The sequence below is a fragment of the Aegilops tauschii genome, chromosome 3 (genome assembly GCF_002575655.3).
Source record: "Aegilops tauschii subsp. strangulata cultivar AL8/78 chromosome 3, Aet v6.0, whole genome shotgun sequence".
Classification (NCBI taxonomy): Eukaryota; Viridiplantae; Streptophyta; class Magnoliopsida; order Poales; family Poaceae; genus Aegilops; species Aegilops tauschii.
In genome coordinates, this window is record NC_053037.3 from 4,865,457 (window position 1) to 4,876,386 (window position 10,930).

Consider the following 10,930-nt stretch of genomic DNA (forward strand, 5'->3'; position numbering starts at 1 on the left):
TCAATCTTAATGAAGGAACAACGTCCTCCACTGCCTGAATCTTATCATACCCGATTGCTCGGCCTTTGTTCGTGTTCATCCACTACTTCGACTACGTCCTTGTCTCCATTGACATCGCAATGTCCACCGAAGCCAAAAAGAAGGCCACCGAGGACAACACCGCCGCCGCAATGACCTTGCCGACTGGAGGGTATAATTTTTTTATCTCTCCTGTTTATTTCTGTGTTTATCATGCTTGATGTTTACGTAAATGTATCTGCTGTATGCGTAATACAACCTTGCATGGCTAGATATCAGAATGAGATTAATATTTTTATTCCCGTGTTCATGATTTATTTCTGAATTAGATTAATCAAAAAGTTACTTATTTACTCAATAGAAATCACAGGTGTGCATAAATGGATCGATCACCTGCTGTGCGTTGCTCTAAATGTAGTACCTGTGCTATTCGGCTGCTCGCCGCCTCGCCTCACCTCCTTTTGTGACAGGCTCACTGCTCCCGATGTGAGATCGTTCGTCATTGTCCGTTCAATCAGAACCAGTCGACAATTGTCCGTCCCCGTCCTATTGTTTGCTACTGCAGCTGGCAGATCGATGTATGATCAAAGGAAACAGATATGACTCTCGGTAAGGTCATGTACGTATCTTAATTGTGTAATTCTCATTCTCTAAATTGTATGACCAGGATTTTCAAATTTAAGGGTATTGTACCTGTTTAATTTTATCTAATTCTTGTTCTCTAAATTGTATAGCTAGGGTTTTCTAATTCAAGAATGTACAATTTTCTTGAATGATTCATGTGTATTTGGACTATTTCTTAGTGGCGCACGATGATAGTAAGAAGCAATGTCGAATAAGTTTAACTAAACATACGATTCAATCAATATGTTTTATTTATTATATCTATTTTTAATTGGCACGCACAAATAAAATTTTGTTGTGCACTCATAATAATCATTAAATTCTAGGGGAATTTATGAAAAAAAAAATCTTAAGCAGATGAAGACATCAGCACAAGATGACAATGGGCCCATCACATGACCAAATAGTACTCCATTAACTCATCTTTTACTCTCTTTTTTTGTAGGCATTTATAGTGCAAGACATTTTAAATTATTCATGTGTGTTACTTTTATGTATATTATTGCCTGGTATCCTTATGGTGCATGGTGTACATGTGGACACCGGATCATTTTTGCTCTGGGTCCATTAGACAATAGTACAAATACACAATGTGCATCTATAAATATATCATAAATTAAGACACCACAAATAGAGAGAACAATGCTATTAATAATCCGAATATAATCAATCATTGATCACAATCACATACGATAACTCTTATGATCTTACATTTTTCACGGCAAGCTACACAACAGATAACCATTAGCCCCTCTCAAACCTAATTTAGCTAAGAACCATACATAAATTTCTTTAGCAGGGGTACTTCCCAACTAGTATCTGCATGTAATAAGCTAGGGGCGCGAGACATCCAACACTCATGATTCCAAAGAAATTAGAGCTTGTCCTGGACCATTTGATGGCTCTAGAATCATGAACACTTGTTGTTTAGAGCAATGCAAAATAGAATATTATTTTATTCATGTTTGACCCAAACAATTACAATCACAAAGAATAAAATTTTGTTGTCAAATCCTAGCGACCATTGCAACACAAAATTAATTGTGGTTGTCGGCCCAGAACTGAGCTTGGAGCCAGTCCACAGTTTTCTTCTCCACCTGAAAGGCCTTGGCGAGAACATCATCAGAGATCATAGGCTTTGATCCAAATACGGCGTTGGCAATGCTAATTGCCCCCGGGTTCTGGCTGCTAAGTGCGGCAATTGCGACCGCCGGCTTGTAGGGGTTGGGGTTAAACTGGAAGTGGATGAGTCCTTGTGGGAAAACAAACACCTCACCCTTCCTGAGCTCCTTGGAGAAGAGCTTGTTTTCCGGGTTGGACGTGACGAAGCCGACGTAGAGCGTACCCTCAAGCACGGTGAGGATCTCAGTGGCACGGGGGTGTGTGTGCGGAGGGTTCTCGCCTAGGGGCGCGTAGTCGATGCGTGCGAGGGAGATGCCAAGCGTGTTGAGGCCAGCAATCTTCATGACGTTAACCAAGGTCACGTTGGACCCAACCTTGCTCATCTTTGTGTCTCTCGGCATGTCGAGCTTGGCCGCCAGGAAGAAGTCCTCCGCCGTCACGGCTTTTGGGTCCTTACAGACGAATCCATTAACAAGTACTGCATGAAGAGAAATAAGATGAATACATAGACAAGGAAAAGGTGATTACAAATATATTGATATGGTCGACATATCCAAGAATTCAAATATGCAGTGATGAAAGAATGAAGTTGGTAAATACCACGCGAGCTATTGTCCGCAACACAAAAGTCTTGGAGAGGACCAGGATCAGAAGCTAAAGCCTGCCATGAGACCAATGCAAGAATAGCAGTGAAGAGAAGGAAGCTGGAGGAGGCCATTTTTTCTGCCGGAGAAATCGATGCTGTCTAAGCGTCAATCTCTTAGCTAGCTTTGTGTGTTTGATTAGTATCTATGGAGTGGTAGCTGGTTCTTTGGCCATGTAGGAAGTAGGCATGGATATATATAGCTCGCCTGCAGTTGACACAGTTGACGATTGACATGGCCTCTCTCTTGCAGAGCAGCCCATGTGTTCTAAAATTAATATTTCTGAAAACGCGGTTACTCTGGCTGGCCGGTTCTCCTGTGTGCTAATGCAAGCTTGTGTGTACAGGTAATTAACTGTCGATAGCAACAGGCAACAAGGAGGCGACCAGGTAAGGCTACATTACGCCATAAATTCAACGGGAAGAAATGCTCATCAATTAGCTAGCTACATCCTACGTCATGCATGACAGTGACATACCCTTTCAAAGACGTGTAATCCATCCATCATGATTTATCACCTCAGACCAACATTTTTTTATGACCACGTCAGGTTAGTTTTCTTAGCTATAGTATACACCATACGAGGAAACTTCCTAAAAGTTGATTGATTCATGGCATACATTTAGTCCGCGTGTGCCGATTAAATAACTAATGACCATTTCTATCTGGCCAAGCATACATATGCTTTGCGTTGACTGTTTCACAGAATCACCTTCTCTTTCTGCTGCTATAAATATATAGCCTTCCAAAAGCCAAGCCACACAACACAACGAAGCCAAAAAAGACAGTTGCTTTGAGAAACGAAAAACTCAAATGGCCTCCTCTTCCTATTTCCTTGTCATCGCCCTTCTTGCATTGGCCTCATGGCAGACCATGGCTTCTGATCCGAGCCCTCTCCAGGACTTCTGCGTCGCCGAGAACAGCTCACATGGTATGTATTTTCAACACTTGGTGAAGATCAAGAAGCTCTTAGTATTCGGGCACATGGTTCTTATGGCATAAATATTTAACTAGCATGTTTTCAGTTCCGAAGCCTTTCGAGTCAGCTGATCATGAACATATGTCCAATCTTTTGCAGTTCTAGTTAATGGATTTGTCTGTAAAGACCCAAAGGATGTGAAGGCCGAAGACTTGTTCTTGGCGGCCAAACTCGACATGCCGAGAGACACAAAGGCGAACAAAGTTGGGTCCAATGTCACTTTGATCAATGTAATGCGGATTCCTGGCCTCAACACATTGGGCATCTCCCTTGCGCGCATCGACTATGCACCTCTAGGCGAGAACCCACCGCACACTCACCCGCGTGCCACTGAGATCCTCACCGTGCTTGAAGGGACCCTTTATGTCGGCTTTGTCACATCCAACCCAGACAACAAGTTCTTGTCGAAGGTGCTTAACAAGGGTGACGTGTTTGTATTCCCAGAAGGTCTCGTCCACTTCCAATTCAACCCTAACCCCTACAAACCAGCGGTGGCAATTGCTGCACTTAGCAGCCAGAACCCTGGGGCTATCACCATTGCCAACGCTGTGTTTGGGTCAAAACCGGCAATCTCAGACGATGTTCTTGCCAAGGCGTTCCAAGTGGAGAAGAAGACTGTAGACTGGCTTCAGGCTCAGTTTTGGGCAGACAACCAGAACTAATGATGTCTTGCATGGACAAACGTTGAAAATAGAACTGTCTTGGATCATATACAATATATTTGTTTGTTTTATTGTACTAGCTTCTAAAACATTTATCCTCTATGGTTGAAATACTCGATTAAATAAACTGTTGGTCTAGTTTTACATGGCACAAAATAATATTTCTAAGCATACTCTTAATTTATTTAAGTTATAACCCATAATCAACTATAGCTCAGGTGTGGTGAGTACCTAGCATGCAGAGCTTAAACTATAGAAAAATCGAGGATAGTACAGGTCGATCTCTCTTGAGATATGCCAAGTGGAAGAAATTCGTATCCACATTTAATCTACATATTCGGACAAAAAACAGACACAATCTAAATAGTAGTCTAGAGGGAGATGATATGAAACTACCATTCATCACAAAAATGTTAGTAGTACAGAATGGGATACCTTGTTTGGCACATCTCTGGCTGGGAGGGTGTAGCGTCAGAGATGAGGGCGCATCTCATATGATTTAAGAAGAAGCACCGCCGCTGATGGGCCTCCTTGGAACAACCACCAAAACCTTGAGTAAATCTCCGATGGTTCGCTTTCAAGGCGCCTGAAATCAATAAGGCGCATTACATTCCAGGATTGTTCCCACCAGTCAAACTTAACCTCCTTTTCTAATGGTTCTTCCGCATACTACTTGTAAGTTGTAACACAATTATCTCACGTGGTTTTCCTATGGCTCACTGGTCAATCATTCTCAGGACATTTTATGTGTAGTATGCCGTGGGTGTGAGGTTGTGGCATGGATGTGTTAATGCTTTCGTTGCTACCGTGAAAGTGCTACCGTGGCAGTAATTTCTCACTTGAAAACACGGCCATGGTAGGGAATCATTACTATTATATTATGCTAACTCATTTAAATTATTATTTTATTGAACTGGCAACATTGTTGTAAAAATAAATATGGGGAAAATCCATAGTCGCCACTCGAGTAGTACACATGTGAAGTCCTTTGACCAGTAGAGGGGGCACATGACACTCAAATCATACCACCGGAGGACGCACCACCTGTGATAATGATTGTTGCAACAAAAGTCGCACGTCTTCTACGACTGTAGAGGAACCTCTGCACAACCCTCACACACCACCCATTAGCCATTACGAGATGTTCGTCCACCATAGCTAAGGTGATGTCGTCACTCCATGGTGCTTCCTTCCTGAACTTGGAGAGATTGTCAATGGGGTTGATGATGTTCCAGTCATCATTGATGAGATGAAGTTGCATCTGTAGATGCATTGTCTGAAGAATTACTCCCATGACATTTTCGCTAAACGTGGATGCAATGCAGCTGATCCGAGTGGGTGAGATGAAATATATTGCCTTGTTGATCTTCAATGGTGTAATGATGAACCATGACGTCCTTGAGAAGCACGATTGCTCCCCTCAAGAGCTCATACTTCCTCCACGGTGCTATTGTCAGCCTCGTAGTGTATGGCCCCCCACTGTCAACTCATCAAGGATTGTTGGTATAGTTTGTGATGTGTGATGTCATGCGGCACAAATAGTACATCATCACCTGCCCTGACCAAGCACCGTGTTTAGTGCAATTTGGTGTTTTGGAGTGGGGCATGCTAGCCAAAATACTAGGGCGAGCTCTAGGGGAACGGAATAGTATGTTGTGTGCACTAACTTATCAATCATATTATGTAAATATAGTAGCACCAAGTTATTTGATCATATCTTTGATCTCAATTAATCATGCCATTATGGTTCATATGTTTTTTATAGCCATCTCAAAAAAGATGAGTTCCAGTTATATTCACATGAGACTCCTCATAGGCTACATATCAAGTTTTGATGGAACGCCTAGCAAATGATCATGATTAATGTACATTGGGTTCACATATAAACTCACTTTCTCTAAACGATTGTTTTATAAGACCCTTGCAGCATATACATAACTCTGCCGGAGAGATATGCCCAAGCAAGTGGTTTGACGTTTTTCTGCCCCAATGTTCTGAACCATCTCTCAAAGTTTGATTCCAAACCATCAGTAATATTTAACCAATCTTTCTCTGATAAATTCCTCGGCCATTATTAATTTCTGCCTTAGTTCTTGTGATTTAGTTCCTACCGGCCAGACAAAGGTAATCAGCTATTAAGGACAGTAAAACTGAGCCCTTTCCCACCCCTCTCACACACTCAACAATTTTGGCCGTCAGACCTCGTGTGCAGATCGTTCCCGACCGTACGGTCACTATGTGATGGCTGTCCTAAAGGTGGCTACTCCAGTGGAAAAAATGGTGCAACGTTGTTAACTGGGCCTGTGCTGGGGACCTGGCTTCCGCACGAAGCCCATCGATCCCAACGAAGGAACGACGTCCTCCACTGCATGAATCCCCTTATACCCGACTGCTAGCCGTTTTTTGTCTTCATCCACTACTTCGACTATGTCCTCGACTCCATTGACATCACCATGTTCACTGAAGCCAAAAAGAAGGCCGCCGAGGACAATACCGCCGCCACCGCCTCCGCGATGACCTTGCCGACGGGAGTGTATAATTTGTTTATTTCTGTGTTTACCATGCCTGATGTTTACGTAGATGTATTTGCTGTATGCGTAATACGACCTTGCATGGCTAGATATCAGAATGAGATTAATATTGTTACTGCCATGTTCATGATTTATTTCTGAATTAGATTAATCAAAAAGTTACTCTTTTACCAAACAGAAATCACTGGTGTGCATAACTGGATCGATCACCTGATGTGTGTTGCTCTAAATGTAGTATGTGTGCTATTCAGCTGCTCACCGCCTAGCCTCGCCTCCTTTTGTCACGGGCTCACCGCTCCTGGTGTGAGATCGTTCGTCATTGTCCGTTCAGTCTGAACCAGCTGACAACCGTCCGTCCCTGTCCTATTATTTGCTACTGCAGTTGGCAGATCAACGTATAATCAAAAGAAAAAGATATGACTCTAGGTAAGGTCGTGTACGTATCTTAATTGTGTAATTCTCATTCTCTAAGTTGTATGACCAGGATTTTCAAATTTAAGAGTATTGTACCAGTTTAATTTTATCAAATTCTTGTTCTCTAAATTGTATAGCTAGGGTTTTCTAATTCAAGCATGTATAATTTTCTTGAATGACTCATGTGTATTTGGAGTATTTCTTGGCGGCACACGGCGATAGTAAGAAGCAATGTCGAATAACTTTAACTAAACATACTATTCAATCAATATGCTTTATTTATTATTTCAATTTTAATTGGCACACGCAGATAAAGTTGTGTTGTGCACTCAAATAATCATTAAATTCTAGGACGATTTATGGAGTTTTTTCTTAAGAAGATGAAGACACCAGACAAAGATGACAATGCTGGCCCATCACATGACCAAATTATACTCCATTAACTCGTCTTTTACTCTTATTTGGTAAGCATTTATAGTGCAAGACATTTTAAATTATTCGCGTCTGTTACTTTTATGTATATTATTGCCTGGTATCCTAATCGTACATGGTGTACATGTGGACACCGGATCATTTTTGCTCTGGGTCCGCCTCTGCTATCATCATAATCAGTCTATAATTAGACAATAGCACAAATAAACAATGTGCATATGTAAATATATCATAAATTAAGACACCCCAAACAGACAGAATAATTTTATTCATACACTAGTAGAAAAATGGTCAAATGTCAAGCACATTAGTGCCGGTTTGCTTTTGAGCCGGCACTAATGTGTGCATTAGTGCCGGTTCCAACGGCTAGCCGGCCACTTTCATTAGTACCGGTTCGTGGCCGACCTTTAGCACCGGTTCGTGCCACGGACCGGTACTAAAATGAGTGGTGGCAGGATGTTGTCAGTCCGGGGCCTCTCCAGCACCTTTAGCACCGGTTCGTGTTCGTGCCACGGACCGGTACTAAAGTGAGTGGTGGCAGGATGTTGTCAGTCCGGGGCCCCTCCAGCACCTTTAGTACCGGTTCGTGGCACGAACCGGTGCTAAAGGTCGTCCTACATAAACCCTTCGTCCACCCGAGCTCAAATAAGTTTTAAAAAATGAAATCCCTTTGTAACAGACGAGTTTCCGGATGAAATCCTGATACTTTGAAAGAGATTGTCCGTTTTGTACACGAAGTGCATCCAGTTTTTGCCGTAACCCTCTCAACTTTCTTGCACATACTGTGTGGATGAAATGATGATATCATGCCAATTTTCAACCTTTTCAGAGTTCATTTGAAATGCTTTTCAATTTTAGGGTCTTATAGCTCAAAATAATTAGTAAATGCATGAAAAATAACAAATGAAGTCAGAAAGGATTGAAAAATGATGATGTGGCTTTGAATGGTGCATTTTGAACACACAAAAAGTCAGGAGTTCAAATAAGTTTTAAAAAATGAAATCCCTTTGTAACAGACGAGTTTCCAGATGAAATCCTGATACTTTGAAAGAGATTGTCCGTTTTGTACACGAAGTGCATCCAGTTTTTGCCGTAACCCTCTCAACTTTCTTGCACATGCTATGTGGATGAAATGATGATATCATGCCAACTTTCAACCTTTTCAGAGTTCATTTGAAATGCTTTTCAATTTTAGGGTCTTATAGCTCAAAATAATTAGTAAATGCATGAAAAATAACAAATGAAGTCAGAAAGGATTGAAAAATGATGATGTGGCTTTGAATGGTGCATTTTGAACACACAAAAAGTCAGGAGTTCAAATAAGTTTTAAAAAATGAAATCCCTTTGTAACAGACGAGTTTCCAGATGAAATCCTGATACTTTGAAAGAGATTGTCCGTTTTGTACACGAAGTGCATCCAGTTTTTGCCGTAACCCTCTCAACTTTCTTGCACATGCTATGTGGATGAAATGATGATATCATGCCAACTTTCAACCTTTTCAGAGTTCATTTGAAATGCTTTTCAATTTTAGGGTCTTATAGCTCAAAATAATTAGTAAATGCATGAAAAATAACAAATGAAGTCAGAAAGGATTGAAAAATGATGATGTGGCTTTGAATGGTGCATTTTGAACACACAAAAAGTCAGGAGTTCAAATAAGTTTTAAAAAATGAAATCTCTTTGTAACAGACGAGTTTCTGTATGAAATTTAAACTATTCAAATTTGGAAACTAATGGAGTAACAGAAAGTTTATAATTATTCTGAGCTAAAAGCAAAAAGAATAAAAAAAATAAAGCAAAAATCAAAAGAAAATAAATAATTCAAAAAACAAAAAAATACTGGAAAAAATAAAACAATGCCGCCTAATGGGCCACACGGCGTGCATACGACTAGAAACCCATCTGCACATGGGCCAGGATGCAAGCCCGCAGGCCCAATAGGCCCAACATGGCATATTAGAGAGGAGCTCAGCACCTGAGCTGCAACGCAGCTTATAAACAGGTGCTGAGCTCTCTCAGCTAGCGAGGTGGGACTAAACTTCCCACCGCACCGCGCCAGCACATTAGTCCCGGTTGGTGGCTCCAACCGGAACCAATGCTCCCCTTTGATCCCGGTTGGTGCCACCAACCGGGACCAAAGCCCTTTGCTTCCCGCCCTTTGCGCTGGTGAAAAGAGGCCTTTGGTCCCGGTTGGTGCCACCAACCGGGACTAAAGGGTGGGTATTGGTTCCGGTTTGTGCGTTGAACCGGGACCAAAGCGTTTGCTATATAAGCAGCACTTAGGAAATTTTCAGATTTCCATCGCCAGTTTCCCCCTGCCCGACGACGCCGCGAGCTCGATCTACGCCGCCAGGCTGCCCCGCCGTCGTCGCTATCGCCCGTGCCCCTGAGCCCACGCCATCGCCCGTCGCCGTCGTCCTCCGCCCCCCGCCGCCTTCGCCGTCGGCCTCCGCCGCGCGCCCCGGAGCCGTCGCCCCGTACGTCACCGTTGCCCTCCGCCCCCGGCCCGCCGCGGTCGCCGTCGCCCTCCGCCACCCACGCCGTCGCCCTCCGCCGCCCACGCCGTCGCCCTCCGTCTCCCGATGTGAGCCGCCGCCACGCCATGGCTCTGTTTTTTTCATATAATTTGTATTATTTTTTTGTTCATTGCATTTTTTCATATATATAATGTATATATATATATATGTATGTGGTAGCTATATGATGAATGGATGTGGCTATGTATGTATGAATATAATGTTCATACAATTTTATAGAACTATGTATGTATGAATATAATGTAGCTATATGATTTTAGGTTATAAGTGCTTAGCAGTTGAACTAGCTAGTTGATTTAATAAAACTATTTTATTAAATTTTACTATATATAGAAGTAGTTTATTTTTAGTAAGAACTACTTTATTTTATATATTTATAGTAAGTGCTTAGTAGTTGAACTAGTTGATTAATTAATAGAACTATTTTATTAAATTTTACTATATATAGAAGTAGTTTATTTTTAGTAAGAACTACTTTATTTTATTTATTTATAGTAAGTGCTTAGTAGTTGAACTAGTTGATTAATTAATAAAACTACTTTATTTTATTTATAGTAAGTGCTTAATTAGTAGTTGAACTAGTTGATTTAACAAAACTAGTTTATTTTACTATAGAAGTAGTTTATTTTTAGCAAGGAAATTAATAGAACTAGTTTGTTTTTTTAGTTAAAGCAATTATTCCCGCATCGACGTCGACGATGCCTATCCCGCATCCTCGTCGTCGACTCGGCGGAGGAGGCCGGCTTGATCAGAGGGGCCATGTCCGGGACTGGGCTCCGCCGGGCTGGTTTTGGGAGGTGCTACCTTCCGGTGGGCGTAGGTTGGTGAGGAACCAGCCCGTCGTTGACCCAATCCTTGTTTGGTGGCGCTCGCGTGGGCCAGTGACGGTGCCGAGGCTTCCGGACACCGCGGAGGTGGTACGTCACCGTGTCAGTGAGGAGGACCAGCACGTCCGTCGCTAGATGG

At 42.1% G+C, this 10,930-nt stretch overlaps 2 protein-coding genes across 2 annotated transcripts; one reads left to right on the forward strand and one right to left on the reverse strand.

Annotated features, from left to right (window-relative positions):
- Window positions 1-1,304: 1,304 nt before the first annotated feature.
- LOC109768594 (germin-like protein 8-8) lies at window positions 1,305-3,387 on the reverse strand. Its single transcript, XM_020327345.4, has 2 exons — window positions 2,365-3,387; window positions 1,305-2,242 (listed from the first exon to the last, which is right to left on the reverse strand). Exons 1-2 carry the CDS (start codon window positions 2,480-2,482, stop codon window positions 1,680-1,682), a joined length of 681 nt encoding a protein of 226 aa, XP_020182934.1. The 5' UTR covers window positions 2,483-3,387; the 3' UTR covers window positions 1,305-1,679.
- On the forward strand, window positions 3,282-4,271 carry LOC109768595 (germin-like protein 8-11). Its single transcript, XM_073511421.1, has 2 exons — window positions 3,282-3,339; window positions 3,487-4,271. Exons 1-2 carry the CDS (start codon window positions 3,282-3,284, stop codon window positions 4,047-4,049), a joined length of 621 nt encoding a protein of 206 aa, XP_073367522.1. The 3' UTR covers window positions 4,050-4,271.
- The last annotated feature ends 6,659 nt before the right edge of the window (window positions 4,272-10,930 follow it).